Raw genomic sequence first — 19,252 nt, forward strand, 5'->3', positions numbered from 1 at the left:
CGTCAGAGGTGGAGATGTCATGGCGTTTTCGGAGCTGAGACTGGAGCTTGCCATCTAGTTAAAGGTTGTCGTCGATGCGTTCAACGAAATGGAGAAGGATGCAAACCCTCATCGAGACGCGGGAGGAAGTGTCCTGTGCCCCGCTGTCCCCGCAGAACCCTCGGATATCAAAACAGTGGGCGGAATGAAAGATGTCTGCGAGAAGAGAGCGACTCTGAGTACTTGTGCAAGTGCTAGCGGTGCTAATGCTACACCCTGCACACAGACATCAGATGCTGCTGAGACAGTAAGCAAAAGCGGACAACCGAACGTTTTACCAGAGACACCGTCGCCCGGTGCAGCGGATCAGCTGAGTAACGGGATGGGATACGAACCGTCGATGACCGCTGCTGGGAATACGGAGGGTGGCACCTCAAAGTTAGTAAACAGCCTCACGGGAGAGCAACCCGACGCCAATAATGTGCACGCGCACGGTTTGGATGGAGGGACTCTAGAAGCGACGAAGCTGGCCAAGTCTGCTTATTTGTGTTCGGACAAAGCAAAATCCGCGAGCTCGAATTCAAACGATCACACCGTGTCCGAGGGTCCTCCGAGCGGGAGTGAGCCCAGCATCGCAGGAGAGTCCCGCAGCTTTGATTCACTGGAGTCCTTCTCCAACCTCAACTCCTGCCCGAGTTCAGACCTCAACAGCGAAGGGCTGGAGGACAAGGGGCTGGCTTTGACGATTCAGAGTGAATACGGGGCTGATGGAACGAAAATCCCCTGTCCTAAAGACAGGGTGACCGGTCAGTCGTTGTACCACATCAAGTGGATAAAGTGGAAGGAGGAAAACACGCCTATCATCACACAGAACGAGAACGGGCCGTGTCCGCTGCTGGCTATTATGAATGTCCTGCTATTGTCATGGAAGGTAAATAAGATGAGAGTCTGCTCGTTTGACAGCTCACAATACCACCCAAATTATAGATGTGCAAATTCTGTGGTTTGCCAGGTGCTCCAATTGTCCTTTGAAACTTTTTTTTTTTTGTATTGTGTTTGTCTACTTAGTAAGTGCACTAGTCACGATACATCAGTTGTCTCTGCCATTAATAAAGGCGCTTTAAGACATTGATCATGAACAGCACCTCTGAGATATTTAATTAAAATGATGTAATAATAGATTTGCTTTATGTAGTGATGTTATGGGACTGTATGCATGTGATTACCCCAGTTAAAAGAAGTTCAACTTCTGCAGATGAAAAAATTTTTTAAACAAGAAGCTTGAGTGATGAAACAAAATGCAACTTTTAGTAAAGAATCTTCATGCATGCATTTTTTTTAATCATTTCTCAAAAGTCACACAGTTGTTTCGCACTAGTTGTTTCTGTGAATGTGACTTACTTAATGTGCAACTGTGGTCCGTAATTGCATAAACAAATTGTAAAAATGTGGAGACGTAAAATGTGATTAGTACTGAAATACATCTTTTTCCTCTTATGTTTTGTAATAATATTTGGACAGTGGAAACTAGTGAGTTAATTGGGTTTGACTTGAAATTCTGTTTGGATTCTGTCTTCACTTTCAGCTCTCTCTCTCTTTCTTTCTCTGTCCATATTTTTAAATAACATCCCCTTCGACATGTGTTTTGTAGAGCCATACCAGTATTTTGGTTTGGTTCGAAACAGTCATTTTACAGGCACACCAATAACTTCTGGCTTTCAGTGCTGGACTCATTTGCATTATAAAGATGACATTTAATTATTGGCTTTGAGCGTGAGTTGGCAGGCACATGAGGTGCTATTTCAGTGCTCAGTCTTTCATCTTGAAAAAAGAGGCACTATGTTTTTCAGCTTTGAGTGCTTTAAAAGCCACTGCCATCTTCTGGAGATGATAGCCACGCTCAGAATGTTTTTTACGATGGTTATTGTTTTGTTTAGTTTTTATTTTGGATCTAGTGCGTTTATGCTGATACAGCAGCCTATTTACACCATAACCCTTATGTATGTGTATTACATAACATCATTGCAGTAGGAAAAGAGGTCTCATATATGGCCATAGGCAATTTGTCTTTTAAACTAGTTTTAAAATGATTTTTCTCTGGTTCTGGCACAGGTCAAGCTGCCACCAATGATGGAGATAATAACAGCAGAGCAGCTGATGGAATATCTAGGTGAGCGTTTTATTTGCATTATAAATGTGGGTTCTTTACATGGCATTGTTGATTTGACACAATATCCTTTCAGTGAAGGGTTCTGTAGAAATCAGGGTAAATGTTTCAGGTTTTATTTATTTGAAAAGCTAATAAGAAAGGCAGAGATGCACAGAAAGTATGGTGGATTCACTGACAGCACCATAATGGGAACGCTATGCTCGGCTACTTCTCCCCGCAGTTTCAAGTCACTAATTGCTAGTTCGTTCCCAAAAAGAAAAGTTTAAATTTATCCACTATAGGGCATCAAATTACAGTAAGAACCATGTAAAGCTAGTCATGTCATCCTAATTATAGGATTGTGTAGTGTAATTTCAATATACACTCTCTGGTTAGACATTTTCTGCATGTACCTCTACATGAAAAATCTGAGCTTCTCTGTGGCTTCACAAAGTGTTTGAGAAGAAGTCACTCTGTAAATCAAGTTTAGACTCTCGTGAGTTTGATAAACAGCCTGATAAACATTGGAGAACCTGAAAATGTGATATGTTTTCAGAATGGTGATGGACAGCACCAGATCAGGGAAATACCCAGGGGCTCGTCCTCTTGTAACGTCACAGAATCCAGATCCCTATTTCCACTGTGGCATGTTGACCTGCTACACTGAAGTGTTGCATTACTGCAGTCTGACAGTTGCCTGGTCCGCAGTTTCTCACATTGCATTAATGTTTTTTAACTCATTTAAAATGTTTTTTAACAGTTTAAAAGCATTTGTCTACTAGGCCTAAATACCACTGATGGAATTTAAAAGCAGCTTGAAAATTTCAAAAAAAATGTTGTAGCCTATCTGCCACGAAGAAAGTACACCAACTGCTGAAGGCTATAATAAAAGTTAGTCACTACCTGAGAGCATTTGATTGGATTTGAATATTGTGACACCTTGAGATGAGTGTTGTAACTGTAAGCAGTTTTATTTTGCCGCACACACTACAGAAATGTCAAGTATGAGATGTATATAGAGATCAGCTCTGGATGTGTTATTCAGAGTGCAGTGGTTTCTCTTAACACATTTAGGAGATGCTTTTATCCAAAGTGGAACACCACATGCGATTTCTAAAATGTCCAATACTGGATTCAGACTGTGTTTTGTTTGGAATCTTCCTGGAAAGTACAGACTTTATGAACTTTGCAAGCTCGTGCCTTGTTCATGCTCATAAAGTGCAGTGGTTGTGACCGCAGAGCATGTGGTCTCGAGATGTCATTCCTCACATGGGTGTGGTCACTGTAGTGTATATTTTCAGTTATTCATCATTTTTTCTACTCAGAATGAGAGCATTTATCAAGCATGTGTTTTTGTATGGCAGGTGGTTATATTATACAACTTTCATTATATGTATATATGCTCTGATATCGCATTAAAGTTATATAAAGTGGCCAAGTATGGTGACCCATACTCAGAATTTGTGCTCTGCATTTAACCCATCCGAAGTGCACACACACAGAGCAGTGAACACACACACACTGTGAACACACACCCGGAGCAGTGGGCAGCCATTTATGCTGCGGCGCCCGGGGAGCAGTTGGGGTTCAGTGCCTTGCTCAAGGGCACCTAAGTCGTGGTACTTAAAAGTTTGGAAAGCTTAATCGTGTTATTTAATTTTTAATATGTTTATATATTATATGTAATGCATAAAATTACACAAAATTCATTAATTTCCTTTATTTAACCAGGTTGAGATTCAAATCTCTTTGCCCTGGCCAAGAGGGCAGCAACAGTTAACATAAAATATAAAAAATTTACATCAAAACAACATTTTACCAGGGGATAAAGCAAAGAATCTGTTAAAATTACCTTGAACTCTTTTAAAGATGGAAGTATGGTCAGTTTAAATTTTTTTTATAGATTATTCCAAGCAACTGAAGCATTATATTTAAAATCTTTTTTCCCCAGCTCTGTTCAGACCCGATGAATATTGAGATATAACAAGTCATTTGACCAAAGATTATAGAATATATTTGTATCGGATCAGCTGAGAGACAAGTAGGAAGGAGTATTGTTGTTGTTGATGTTGTCAGTGTTTTTGTTGCTGCTGCTCTACCATCATTATTTTTATTACTGGTCATCCCTTCAGTACTCAGCCAGGAATTAATTGAAATTTAATCATTTTATATCCAGTAACGCTGTAGAATATATTATTATTATATTTACTGGATATAAAATGATTACTGAACATGCAATAAACTGGGAGGGCATAATGTGTAATAAGATAGAAGTGACAAGGGTACAGCAGCTTCAGGTGGGAAACATTACCTCCTGTATCTTGCAGTAACTCAGTTTGGCCTGGAAAACTTGACTACACTGAACATGCTTGAGGCCATTCAGCACACCCCATTCCCAGCTGTCTGCCTAGAGACCACTCTGAAGTATTCCTCTTATTGCTGAGCTGTTTGTAAGGACGTCCATCCATGTGATCTAAAGCATGCCTGACATATAGGACACCGAAATCCCCTGGATACAAACCGGGACAGATGAAGAGTGTGCCAGCTGGGCACTTTTTACATTTATTGTTGCTCGTTTGACCTTCTGAATGTTTCTTCTGAGGTACTCCCATCATAGCTTTGAGCTGCATTTATTCAGCAGCGTATATTCACATTTGCTCACTTATGCTCTATGAGACATCCATGGTTAGCTACACAGGCATCTCTAAATTGCTTTTCTCTTCCCTAGGTGCAGTAAGCTGTTTAACTCCATTAGACAGCATCTATCTCGCTCTCTCTCTCTGCTATACTTTACAGCACTTTTAGTGTTTAATTTCCAGGCAAAGTCAGTGGCCCATGAACAAACTCTTGACAACAGCCCAGTTTTTTTCTGAGTTGATCAAGACATGCATTTCAGTCACTGTGGAACGCTATAGTATGTATCCAAGTAGCCCAAGCAGTTATTTAACACTAAAGGCCTGATCAAAGTTTGATGCAATAAATCTGTACAGAAGTGTAAAAAGTTTTATTAGCATCAAAACAATTTGACCAGAGCCTAATGGCTGATTTGTGTCATTAAATGTTTTTGGTTGCCTGAATAAATTGTTCATCAATTGCAGAATCAAATTGTAAGTTTTGTTTTGTCTTAAAATCCTAAATCTTTATTGTTCTGAACCTGTAAGAAGCATTTTTAAAGAATTTCACTGGTTGCTCTTTTTCATGCAATTACTGTGAACGGAGACTGAGACTTTCCAGATTCAAAACGAATGGACAATCACCATAAAAGTGTAATAAAAGTTGGAATCTTTTGTGTTACATTCCAAATCTTCAGATGTTAACTTTGTGAGACAAAAAGACCCAAATCAAAGTTTTCATTTTTCATTAAAGAGCAGGTCATATGGTATTTAAAAATGTCCTAATATTGTGTTGGAGTCCCCTACAACAGGTTTAAATGCATCAAACCTGAAAACATTGTAATTTTCTCAGAATATACATTTAATATAAAATAATAATTTTTCAATGATTTCGAAACGATTTGTTCAAAGCAGTTCTGAGTGTAAGGTCTGTAAACCCCTCCCTTCCATAAGCCTACTCTGCTCTGATTGGTCAGCTGGCCAAGTCTGTTGTGATTGGTCTTTTCATATACAATACGTGTCGGAAACGAAACGCCCATTTCCATAATAAGGTTTTTTGCTCTGGAGGGTTACTTATAAACAAAGATGCTATAAGTTTACAAAAATGTTATCAATATTACTTTATCAATTCGAGCCCAAGTTCGAGGATGATACAGATGCAGTCGCTCAACCGGAAATTCTATCGCAAGCACGAATTGATTAGGACGTTTCTCAGTGGTAAGTTTGAACTTTGCATGTGGTACTTTATGTGATGTGACAGCAGTTTTATTGCATTCATTATTAGTATTAACTTATTTGAGGTGCATGTGGGAACTGTGTTTGAATGCCCAATGAAAACACAGCATCTTCTCAACCTGTTGTAAACACACTAATTAGCGGAAGTGTTTGTGGGCAGAGTGTTCATATTTCGAGGGCAGGCGGGGATTATGCAAATGTGTTACCTTGTGACGTATATAGGTAACAGGCAAAAGATTCGAAAATATGATGATTCGTTAAGGCGGTTCAGAGTCGACTCTTTCTTTTGAGAGACAATATCTTTATTTATCATGCACTTTTTTGATTAACTACTTTGCAGACTGTTAACATTGAAGGATAGCTACGTCACAAACTGCAAAATAGATATTTTTCGAAAACCTATATGACCTGCTCTTTAAAAGTCTTCAGTAATACATATACTGACTTGGAATAAAACACATGCATTCTTATAGACCACTTTTATGATTTATTATAGTAATTGTTTTAAGCTTAAAAATCTCATCTTTGTGCCGGCTTGCAAAAGTGCAACCAAACAATTCTTATTTGTATTCCACAGAAGGAATAAAGTCACACTGGTTTGGAGCGACAGGAGTCGATGATGATGACAGAATCTTCAACTATTCCTTAACATTTTGATGTAATAAAGTGAATATGCAATAAAGCAGTTTGTGAAACAGTCAGAGCAATTGCAGAATCTTTTTAATGGGTTTCTGATAACAATGGGAGAGACAAAGAGTTTGACCGAGGAAGAGATCAGCTGGAGAGGAACTGAAATAGAGATGAAGGGTTTTTGCTGAGCAGAAATAAGTAAAAGTGGCTGAAATGAACCTGCCTGTGCTGGGATGCATTCTTGGCACCAATCAGAGGAAGCAGGAGTCTGAGGGAGTGGGTTGAAAATAAAACCGCCGAGCTTCACGCTTCTCTCTCACACGTTTGTGTTTTGTCAGAGCAGAAACATCTAGGCTTCCTCTGCCATTCTAAACTCGTTTGTCTTGAACTGTGGCAGGTGTGAACATATAATTCAGTGTCACTAAATTATTAGTACAATGACAAGTCACTGGAAAGCTTTGAAAAGTGACAGGTATGTGGGAATGAATCAATAGCAGTACACTGCTCTGTAATGAAGTGGTTTATTTACTGTGATTTGGCCTTGATTTAATGGAGCAGTGCTCCTGTACCTAGAGATGTATGTGTGTTCAGAATGTTAATGAGGAGGATGACAGGTGGTTCAGTATTAGAGCAAACCCCAGGGTCAGATATTTCATGTCTGCCAGCAGTCATCGATGCCCCCTGTCTCTGCTCCAGCCCCCTTCACTGATCTGCAGATTTAGTTTAGACAGGACAATAAAAGGAGGACAATGGTAAACTTGCATAGAGGTCAAACTAAATATTGAAATGAATTCTGAAACTTGTTGTTTTGAGTTCAGTTTCTTAGAGGGCTGCACGATTTGGGGAAAAATCTAATTGCGATTTTTCTGATAAATCAGAATCAGAAAGAGCTTTATTGCCATGTATGTTTACACATACAAGGAATTTGTTTTGGTGACAGAAGCTTCCACAGCACAAGCAGAATGACAGTGACAAGACAAGACAGATAATAATAATAATAAAAAAGGAAATAACAATATACAAAATGTTATGTATGTTATGCACAAATGCAAGGAAGAAATATGATTTAAAAAAGCAATTCATGTTTGCTGTGCGTGTTCGTAGGTCTGCACAATTTGGATTAAATTTTGTGACTATGAATCAACATGGCTAGAAAATAATGATAACTTATCACTAAATAAAAAAAAATACTACTTAATACTACTAAAATAAAAGAACACTGCTTTGCATCACTCTGAAACACATAAATACCTACACAATTGACATTGGACAGCAGATCTAATTAAAATGTTATGTAACAGCTCTAGTATTATTGAAATTGTAGTTTTTTTTGTTTTGTTTTTTGTGTGAAGTCAGACTGACAATTCTACATAATGTGATCATAGCTCGGCTTCGTCTGGCATGTATAAATGTTAATCAGTCTTTAATTGATCTCTGTTTGAATATTTAATTACACACTGTGTCATGTATTTGGAAAGAAAGATGAAGACTGTAGCTCAACAACATAACTTTAACTAAAACAGGTAGTCTTCAGTCACTGTATTGACTTACATTCCCGCTAAAGCTGTAAATACAGAAAGATCGGTGTTGTAAATATCTACTGCTTTTGGTTTACTGGCATATGTAGACAGTTTGTTAATTACAACGGAGTGAAGAGGACACTGATGTCTCCTGTAAGCATGTGTTTTTCATAAGTGCACTGTCTCTCAAATGTTTTCCCTAACCCTCCTTTTTCTTTCTTTCTTTTGCTCCTTTGCAACAGGAGACTATATCCTTGAAGCAAAGCCAAAAGAGATCTCGGAGGCTCAGCGGCTGAACTATGAGCAGGTAAAAGCAACAGCAGTTTTGCTGGTGACTCACAGAACACGAGTCTATTGAAGATAGCCCGTTTGTTTACATAGCTCTCTGTGTGTTTGTGGGATGGTGTAGTATTAACACTGAGAATGAGAAGGGGAAGGTGAGGCCTAAGGCTCTGACAGAGGAGAAAACATTAGCCATGACACATGTAGACATTTAGACAGACAGATATCTTTCTCACATCTCTTCTTAAAACATCCTTTTGTTCTTGTAGTAAGCATGGCTTGGTTTTCTGTCATTAAACAACCAGGTATTCTCTGTGGCATTACAGTGCCTTTAGTCATCCAGATCAGCACCCATCCATCCCAACAGGAAATAAGGACAAGAAAGCATGGAATTGCCATTGAATTAAAGGAACTGTGAGAACTGGTCCATTCCAGTCTGGATCCAACTCTTTATATAATGGCAGGAGTAAATATCATTGTGTTGCACTGAGAGAGAGTATGAGCCTCTCATAGAGTTGTGCGCTCTACAGAATTTGACATGCAAGGTCAAAGAGATGGCTCATTTCTTCTCGCATGGTGTGTAGGGACGCATGACAGGGACCAATGAAGTGATGTTGAAGCCTTCTCCTTATTAGCCTGTGTAGAATATATACCGGTACAGTGTACCCCACAAAACCTATCCACAACAAAACTGGGTGCATATTTCACCCCCAAATCAACAGAGTGAAAAAAAAACATATCAGGGTTTCTGCGGGTCTTAAAAAGGTCTTCATTCACCCTTCCACAAATTAAGGCCCTAAAACATCTTAAATAAGAGCAGAAAGTCTTAAATTCATAAAGTCATGGCATAAAATGTTGCATTGTTGCAAATCTTCCTCAGTATTTTTGTCTTGTTTTCCAATACAAATATCTAAACATCCTTAAAGGGATAGTTCACCCAAAAATGAAAATTACTCTATGGTTTACTCACCCTCAAGCCATCCTAGGTCTAAATGACTTTCTTCTTTCAGACGAATACAATTGGAGTTATATTAAAAAATTTCCTGGCTCTTCCAAGCTTTATAATGGCAGTGAATGGCTGTTGAGATTTTGAAGTCCAATAAAGTGCATCCATCCATCATAGAAAGTACTCCGCACAGCTCTGGGTGGTTAATAAATGCCTTCTGAAGTGAATCGATGCGGTTGTGCAAGAAAAATATCCATATTTAAAACTTTATAAACAGTGATCTCTCGCGTCCGCCAACTGTCGTACGCAAGTTCACGAGAGAGTGGCATTCCAGCAGATGACCTTAACAGTCATGCTAGATCAAGCTTTAATCTATGCAAACCAAACTCACTTTAATGTAGTAATATGATTTGGGCTTTTTATTTTTTTATTTGCATTCACTAATAAAAAGATTTTATCATTAGCTACACTGGAGAACTGCTTTATAGCAGAAAATCAAGTTGTAATTTTTAACTAAAAGCGACACGGATACTTTTTTTTTTTTTTTTCAATAAATACTGTAAAGCTGCTTGTTTTTAATCCATCTGCACTATATAAATAAACATGACGTGACTGAAGATCCGAATTGCAGAGCTGGTTCAAACAAGATCAAAAGCTTTTTAACTGCTGTTTTCTCACCTCTTTTATATTTGTTGTGTGTTTACTTCGTTATTAAGAAAAAAGCACACAGTACATATTTACATATTAATCTAAACGCCACTCTCAGCAGCATCTGGTTCGACCGAGTTTACACTCCAAAGCAACTATTAGACAGCAAAAATATCTGTTGACTTTTTTTTTTTTTTTTTTTTTTTTTTTGACGTTGTCCATAATGTCGACTAATTGTTTCAGCCCTAATGCCAATTAGGAATGAAAACTTCTTCTCCCTTAGTTGAGTTTTTCCATTATGTTGATTTTTCATGAGCTTATTGGCAGATATTTGTTCTTGTCTTAATCACTATTCATTTTGATAAAAGCAAAAATATTGCTAATATGAGAGTCTTTTAATTGCCATTATAATCTATTCATTTTGAAATATCTCACTCCCAAGCAGTTTAAAGTCGAGTCTATTTTTGAATGTGAAATTGAGAATGTGAGGGTTAAGATAGCAGTGCTTCTGATGTTCCCCAATGTGTGTTCTTGTTTATTGTAGTAGGTGGAGGCTGACTGGATTCATGCTCCTTTCTTGCTCTTCCTTCTCTTCTGTATGAGATTTTGCTTTGTTCTTGTGTTTTGGTTCTTATAATGTAACTTATCTTTAACAGTTTTTTTTTTTTATTGCCAAGACTGTTTCAAGTTTAGCCGAGCTTCATTCATGCTTGAATAATGCTGTCTCTCTACACTGTAGGTCAGCTGACTGTCTTCGGCCAGGCTCTGTGACTGTTAGTGAAGAGCCTTTTTGGCACTAGGAGAGAGTGAGAGAGTGGCATGCATGCACACTCACACAAATATCCAGAAGAATATCGTGGGGCCTGTCTGCTCTCTGTGTGTTGATCTTAGTGCGTTTAGCCTGTGCAAACAGTGCAGAATAACATCACTTAGGTTTGGCTGTTTATCAGATGTTTTCCAGTCTAATAGATGTTTTGATTGTATTAAAGCTTTTATAAGCATCTCAGTGAGTATCACTGTACTGGAGCGAGTATAATAGAGCTGGAGAAAGTGGGTCAGGGCAGTGGAGTGGTTCAGAAACGCTGGCAGGGGCACAGGGACAGAGCCGGGCCACACACAGGCAGGGCATGGGTGGGGGTTGGAACCAGTGCCAGGCTCAACGGGACTGAATGGGAGCTGTTGGTAGATGGGTCTTAGCTGATCTTTCAAACCTCTAACGCTCACCTGACCCTGGTGCCAGTTCTACATGCTCTCATCCACCCACTGGCCATCGGGTCAGCCTGTGCCGCACTGATTCATCCAGGCCTGTGTTCCAGGAGAGCAGGGACTCATGACTCATGAGTTTTCTGAAGGTGTCTGGTGTTGTTTTGGAAACATGGTATTGAGCTGCAGGATGATGACCGGTGTTATTCTGATCAGAGTTAAGGTGAGATGAAGGATGTGCTCACTCAGTGTCACAATACGGTTGTCTTCGAGTGCTAAATACAGTTTGGTTATGACAAAGATTGACAGCTGTCTAGAATGGAAGTCAAAACCAAATTTGTTCTCTTGATGTGTTCTGATAATGTGTTTCACACCATATATCGGAGGGGATTAAAGCATGATGGCAATAAAAGTCATCTGAAAACTTGAGCATTTAAGTTACATGGCATGAGCGTCGGTCAAATAAAGTAACAGAAGTGGCTGCCCCTTTGGCTAAATTCACAATTAAGAATGGACTTAACTGCCTTATTTCTTTGAAAAGAAATTTGTCTGGAACCGGTCAGTGTTATTAACTAAAACTATTAAAATGGTTTTAATTAACTTAAAGCTGAAATAAATAAAATATAAATATTGGATACACAAAAAAACGTGAAAAATTCAAATTTGAAATTTTGCTCTGGCAACTAAATAAAAAAATTAAGTTGAAATAATAAAATGATTAAAACTAAAGCAGAAATAGAATAAATATAAAAAAACCTTAATAAATAAATACAATTGCACATAAAATTACTAAAGCTTCAAATTAAATGAAAACTGAAGATATAAAAAGCTCATTCAAAATACTATTAAATACTATAATAGTATATAAATAAACAATACTAAAATAACACTGAACACTGTATTGACCAATCAGATTCCAGAACTAGAACGATCCATTTTATACTTTTTATCCAAATTAAATCCAGAATTCTAGATACAAGTGATTGGGATTGAATTAAGTGAAAGTGCTAGGAAATCCCCTGTACCAACGGATAATGGCCAGGGCAGAGAGAGTGAGAGAGAAACCTCCTACAACAGGGCAAAGATAATCTCACTGGTTTCCAGGGATTCATGTTTTATGATATATAATGTTGTTGTTACATGGCTGATTCGTGTTACAAGCTCTAATCCCAACAACTCAATCCACACACACTCATTTTGTGAGCTACTAACAGATGGTCATACTGTGAGTACTTAAAAGTGAGAGCCGGACAGATTATTATCATCATAGAGTCTGGAATGTAATATCAAATGCTGAACATACACGCGTATGTTCAAACTCTTATCTGTTTAACTGCACTGGAGTTTGTAGCCTTGCAGTGGCTTGTGTTGTGAGCCTGCAGCTGTGCTTTTTTGAGAGTCAGTGGAGGGTCATTATGGTCAAAACTGAAAGACAGGAAGTAAAAGAGGTGACCTCTGGTGTTTAGAGCTGTTTGGTCGCTGGTCTAGAGTTATGAGATTTTTCCTGCTCAGAGCAGTAAGACAATTGGGTGTCACATTTTACAGAAATGTGTGCATGTGTTGTTTTGGAAAAAATTGCTACTGTTCCCTTATTTTCTTGTATTCCTTTGCTTTCTCCTTCTCTAGAATATGAGTGATGCTATGGCTGTGCTGCATAAACTGCAGACAGGTCTGGATGTAAACGTTAAGTTCACAGGTGTGCGGGTATTCGAATACACACCCGAGTGCATTGTCTTTGACCTGCTGGATATCCCACTCTACCATGGATGGCTGGTTGACCCACAGGTCAGCATCCAGGTTCACATCCTTCTAGAAAAGCAAATTCCACTGAAACGTGATGTCACCACATGATATCATTTGTGTGCTTTAATTTCAAAATCTTACTCTACAGTGGTAACACACAGAGTTTCACAAATACATGATATGCACTGTGCAGTAAGTGGCTTTAGTAAAAGAGAAAAATTAATTACATATTAAAATTACTTAAAAATTTAAAAAGATCAAAATCATTTAATACTAATACAATTATACATACTCTTAAATATTTATACACTAATTTATCAAATTAATTGGAAGTAATTGCTTAGTATCATCACTGGGCTACAGATCAAAACACTTTTTTTTTTCAATTTAATTGAGTTTGCCAGTCATTATTTTTTTTAGTACTGCACAATTATCGCCATGGTTTCACAATGCCGTATCAAGTTAAAACCATGCTGCGGTTAACTCTGTTACATCAAGTAATATTAAATTAATACATACATTTACACATTAAAATTGCACCTCTTCTAAAAGAAATCACCCATGTGGAAGTTAAAATTCATGCTAATATTTTGACCAGCATATTGACTTTCTTATTTTTATCACACTGTCTGTAGATGGCTGATATAGTCAAGGCAGTGGGAAACTGCAGCTATAACCAGTTGGTAGAGAAGATAATCAGCTGTAAGCAGTCAGACAACAGCGAGCTGGCTGGGGAAGGTGGGTATTCACGGTTCTTATTGGTCTTCTCCTTTTCCTTTCATACATTCATGCAGACTGCTTCTTCCAGAAGGCAAGTGCTCAAATGTAGCATAATTCACTTTTTTAGAATGTTTAGAGTTCACTCTTTGCCAGGCTTCTGTGCATTTAGATCTTCTAATGCCTTGTGAATATGAATCCATGTTCTGAATGATGTCTTCCCCGTTGCATCATGCAAATAAACAACTTTTAGAGTGTACCAGAGTCATTTAAGCACCCTCCTTTTCGCAGTTTTTTTAGCTGTCTGAAATGTTCTCTCCCTCTCTCACCGCATTTGTGTCTAAATAGATCTCCCTCGCCATCTTTTTTTGCCGTTTCTCTAAGCGTCTTCAGAATGCATGCTCTCTGTGTCTGTTTCTTTGTCTTTTCTCTCTCTTGGGCTGACTGGCAGCCACTCACAGTCTATCCCTGTACCAGTGTATGTGAGTCTGTCTCTGTCAGGCTGTGTGTTTTTTGTGTGTCATAAAGTTTCAGACAGTGTGTGTTGAAAGGATTAGTTCACCCAAACATTTTTTTCTTCATTTTTTCACCCTTATTGTTGTTCCAGTCCTATATGAATTCCAATCTTCAGTCTGGAGTAATTTTAAGTTACAGTGAATGGGGGCTTAGACTTTAACACCTCAAAGAAAGACACCATAAAAGTATAATAAAATTAGCCTGTATGACTCATGCAGTGTTGCAAGTCTTCTGGAGTCATATGATAGCTTTGTGTGAGAGAGACTGACATTCAAGTCATTATTCACTGATAATCGCTACCTCCAGTGGACTACCATCGTGAATGAATCATTCAGAACAGTTTTGTGTACTAAATCAAGATTCATTGAAAAGATCAAACTTGACTTGTTTACGAATCGAACATTGCTATGCACCAAGGAGAGCTAGGGCAGATATTAAGATTTTAACATTCAAACATTTGTGTCTATTGTATTGTGTATTTCAGAGACATCTCACACTGGCTCTTTCTTTCCCAGGTTTTGTGGCAGAGCAGTTTCTGAACAGCACAGCGACTCAGCTAACATACCACGGCCTGTGTGAACTCACTTCTACTGTAGAAGAGGGAGAACTGTGTGTCTTCTTCAGGAACAATCACTTCAGCACCATGACCAAATTTAAGGCATGTTGAAATTTAAGTGTATTTGAGATGTTGGATGCAGAATGATGGCTCTGTGCTGCTGTGAATAAGCGCTCTAATAAGCAAAGTAAATTTGGTTCACTTGTCTATAGAGGGATGCTGTATGTTGCTGCCCCCCAGTGGCTAAAAAGAGAACTTTAAAATTCTACTGAGAAGACTATAGATATTATGGGGTACAGAGATGATGCTATTGCTGATTACCATGATTTTGCATATTGGAAAGGTCAAGGTCTGACAAAAAGCACATGCAAGTAAACTGATGTACAGTAAAATTTAGTTATTGCAGTCATTTTAGTCTTCATCCCATATAACACCACCACAAATTAGCTGATTTTATTTTTATCATCTTAATATTATTTGGTAATAATAATAATAACAACCTTGATTCTCAGCGACTCTCACATTCACCCTGAACGTAGGAGACACTGGGAATATGGTTTTGGATGTTGACTCTCTATGTAACCCTCAACTGCAGTTAAATCAGGGAGGCTGTAAATGTAAAGTTTGTTATCTGGAGGAAGGGGAGCTGTTCTGTAACAGCAGGACACACTTCACCCACAGATAAAACTCTTCTATGATCCTCATGTACACACTTCAGAACATGACACCACTGCTGCCCGGTCTGGGAGTGTTGAAAGGTTGTTGGACGAGAGCTGTGCTGCATGTTTTTATAAATGCTCTCTTTGTGTTCCTCAGGCCCAGCTGTACCTGCTGGTAACGGATCAGGGGTTTCTCACTGAGGAGAAGGTGGTTTGGGAAAGTCTGCATAATGTCGACGGAGATGGAAACTTCTGCGACTCAGAGTTTCATCTGAGGCCACCCTCTGACCCGGAAACTGTGTACCGTGGTCAGCAAGACCAGATCGATCAGGTCAGGACTAGTAGCTTCTCAGAAGTGCTCAGTGTCATTCAGTTATAAACACAGAGTATGGTAGTTGTTTCTCAGGGTGACGTCTGTAAAAGAACATTTACGTGGGTCCTTTATGATTAAAGCTCATGCAGTCGGATGGAGTTGTGACTGTAATTTAATTCATATACACAGTACTGCCTCTCCCTATATGCAGAGTACGCAGTTTGCATAGGGCACTATCCCAGTTGCTCAAAAAAAAAAGACAAAAAAAAGACTTTTGTTCTATATTAATATTAACATATATATAAATTTTTTAAAAATGCATTTTACGGTGTAGGCAGTAGGTTAAGCACATGTGACGCACCATTCCCGTATCCGCCCTCACCTTATGTTTGCAGCTGACTGCAAATGATCATAGTTGATGGACAACTATGTCCGAAAAAAAGACATCAGTCGCTGTTGATAACGTGTTTTAATGTCAGTAATAATTTCATCACCACCAACACATCTGCCTTAATATTCTCTCTGAGTTTCCATGTTCCCTTACAAAAATTAACCATGGTTTTACTACAAAATAAACCAAAAAAAAGTCATGGTAACCACAAATTAACCATGGTTTTGTTACTTCAAATAATAATCAAAGAAGGATTTAATGCAGGGTCAATGCTGAAATTTGTTACAAAAGAGGATGAAGTGATTTTTAATTTAATTTATTATTGTTTGTTTTGATAATATTTAATCTTTTAAAATGTTTTATTTAATGTGTAATTTAATTTTTTGCCGTAGAACTACAATTGTACTTTTTAAATAATACAGTTTAATTACAATTTATTTATTTTTATATTTTATCAAAGTTCTATTTCAGTGTTCACTGTACTTCTTATCAAATAAATGCAGCATTGGTCAGCAAAAAAAAAAAAAAAAAAAAAAATGCAGCTAGAAGTTGTTGGCACTTATAATTTGTTCGAAATGTAGAGTTCTGCAGTTTACAGGAGTGACAACAAAATTATGCAATTGTTTAAATGCAATTGCTTACAATTCCTTAAAATTACTAAACTATAAATGAAGTTACAATGAATTTTCACAAACGCTACTGCCTTGATGCTATTAAGCAGACATTACAGAGGAAGAGTTTGGAATACAATAAAATGTTTGGGGTCTTTTCCAGGTACCTCTCTTAAGAAAAGCATTAAGTTCAGCCCTGCGGATGAAATCACTTTTAAAAATTTGTGTTCAAAGATCCAATCTTCAAAGCCTTTAAACTGTTCCTATGCTTCTGGATAACAGGAACTTATTAGACCTTTAAGTTCCTGATAGTTAAATTGTGTTAAAATAATCACAAAACCCCATCTTTAAGTAATATACTCTCTGTACCAAAATGGGGTTCATTTCACAGAATCACAGTGACCCTCGGGTAACGCCGAGCTCTAGAGACTGATATTACAGTGAGCTGTGAATGTTGACATCCAGTTGAGACACAGCCAGTCTCTGTGAAAGTGCAGTTTATCTGTATTGGGCTTGGTAGCGCACTGCTGTCCTCTAGCACTAATTCTGCTCCGTTGCCCACTGGAAAATTTCCTCAATTATTGATGTTAAAAGCTCCCCAACCCTTCTTCCAGCTCTGTGTAACCATCCCCCTCTGCCTTTGGGATGCTTTCATGCCTGATGACCGGACAAAAGTGTCTCACGTGACACAGATCCTTTGTCTCTCTCTTCTGCTCTTATATTGGGTGTTTAATAATGAAGGGTCTGTATAAGTGAAGGGCTTAGAGATGACTGTGCTCTAAAAGTCAGACTTTACTCTAAAACAGTCGTTGTAGTGTCATTGTCGTGGGCTTAGTTAGCAAACTAAATGATCAATTCACAGGCAAACTGTCAGGATATTCATGATGTACTATGTTCTTTTTTTCATAAACTATTACATAAGCTCCTTACTACTGTAAGGATTCAGGCTCAGCTATAATATAATCCTCTACAGAAAGAAATAATTCACCCACAAAGGAATGATTTCTATTTTATGGAACACAAAAGGAGTTATTTAGCAAGAGTTTAGGCTGCATTTTCTCATTCAGTATAGGAGGGAATGTACACATCTATACAGATAAATATAATACAAAAAATAAAAATATTATTTAAGTATTTGTGTTTTTAAAACTTATTCAGCAAGGAAGCACTCAACTGATCAAAGGTGACTGTATAGTATAGTAATTTATATAATGTAATTTAACATATCAAGCTCCTAAAGGTAATATAAAAGTAGTCTATATATTATTGCCTTCTATCATAACTCTGCTGAATAACTTAGTTTGTGTTTAATGGGAAAATGTATCATATATATCATTCTCAACAGCACAAGAACTGCGTAGATGTTGACAATTTAAATTTTCCCCTCTGTATGTGTAGGACTACCTGATGGCGCTGTCTCTGCAGCAGGAACAGCAGGCCTCAGACCTGGGTTGGGAACAGATCCCAGAAGGCATCAGTGATCTAGAGCTGGCCAAGAAGCTGCAGGAGGAGGAGGACCGCAGAGCGTCACAGTACTATCAGGAGCAGGAACAGGCACAGGCGGCAGCAGCAGCGGCTGCGCAGGCACAGGTGAGCTGATAAACTGCACACAAGAATAAACAAACACATACTTAAGATCATTTACAGTACAGGTCAAAAGTTTGGAAACATTACAATTTTTAATGTTTTTGAAAGAAGTTTCTTCTGCTCATCAAGCCTGCATTTATTTGATCAAAAATACAGAAAAAATGTAATATTGTGATATATTATTACAACTTAAAATAATAGTTTTCTATTTGAATATACTTTTTTATACGTTTTTTAATGTATTATACTTTAAATTATCATTTATTTCTGTGATGCAGAGCTGAATTTTTAGGATCATTATCACATGATCCTTTAGAAATCATTCTAATATGATGATTCATTATCAAAGTTGGAAACAGTTCTGCTGCTTAATATTTTTTCAGAACATGTGATACTTTTTAGGATACTTTGATGAATAAAAAGTATATAAAAAAAAAATATAAAAAAAAAGAAGCTTTATTTTTAAAATATAAATATTTTGTAATAACAATATACACTACTGGTCAGTAATTTGGGGTCAGTAATTTTTTTTCTTTTTTTTAATAAAATCAATACTTTTATTCAGCAAGGATGTGTTAAATTGATAAAAAGTGATAGTAAAGAAAATATATTATTAGAATATTTTTTTTTTTTTTGAATAAATGCAGTTCTTTTTAACCTTTTATTCATCAAATATATTAGACAGCAGAACTGTTTCCAACACTCATAATAAATCAGAATATTAGAATGATTTCTAAATGATCATGTGATAGACTGGATGTTTACATGTGACACTGAAGGCTGGAGTAATGATGCTGAAAATTCAGCTTTGCATCACAGGAATAAATTATTTTTTTAAAGTATATTCAAATAGAAAACTATTATTTTAAGTTGTAATAATATTTCACAATATTACTGTTTTTTTCTGTATTTTTGATCAAATAAATGCAGGCTTGATGAGCAGAAGAGACTTCT

At 37.5% G+C, this 19,252-nt stretch overlaps 1 protein-coding gene across 2 annotated transcripts in view; it reads left to right on the forward strand.

Annotated features, from left to right (window-relative positions):
- The window catches only part of LOC109113687 (ubiquitin carboxyl-terminal hydrolase MINDY-2-like), a 25,149-nt gene continuing 5,897 nt past the window's right edge, over nt 1–19,252 (forward strand). The window contains exons 1-8 of one of the 2 annotated variants that reach the window (XM_042760048.1): nt 1–910; nt 2,092–2,149; nt 8,369–8,433; nt 12,832–12,990; nt 13,584–13,686; nt 14,697–14,839; nt 15,554–15,727; nt 18,110–18,301. In XM_042760048.1, coding sequence (XP_042615982.1) covers nt 89–910; nt 2,092–2,149; nt 8,369–8,433; nt 12,832–12,990; nt 13,584–13,686; nt 14,697–14,839; nt 15,554–15,727; nt 18,110–18,301 — 1,716 coding nt within the window. In that variant the 5' untranslated portion in view covers nt 1–88. The remainder of the gene's footprint in view (nt 911–2,091; nt 2,150–8,368; nt 8,434–12,831; nt 12,991–13,583; nt 13,687–14,696; nt 14,840–15,553; nt 15,728–18,109; nt 18,302–19,252) is intronic. The other variant, XM_042760049.1, reaches the window with a different exon arrangement.

The sequence above is a fragment of the Cyprinus carpio genome, chromosome A7 (assembly GCF_018340385.1).
Source record: "Cyprinus carpio isolate SPL01 chromosome A7, ASM1834038v1, whole genome shotgun sequence".
Taxonomy (NCBI): domain Eukaryota; kingdom Metazoa; phylum Chordata; class Actinopteri; order Cypriniformes; family Cyprinidae; genus Cyprinus; species Cyprinus carpio.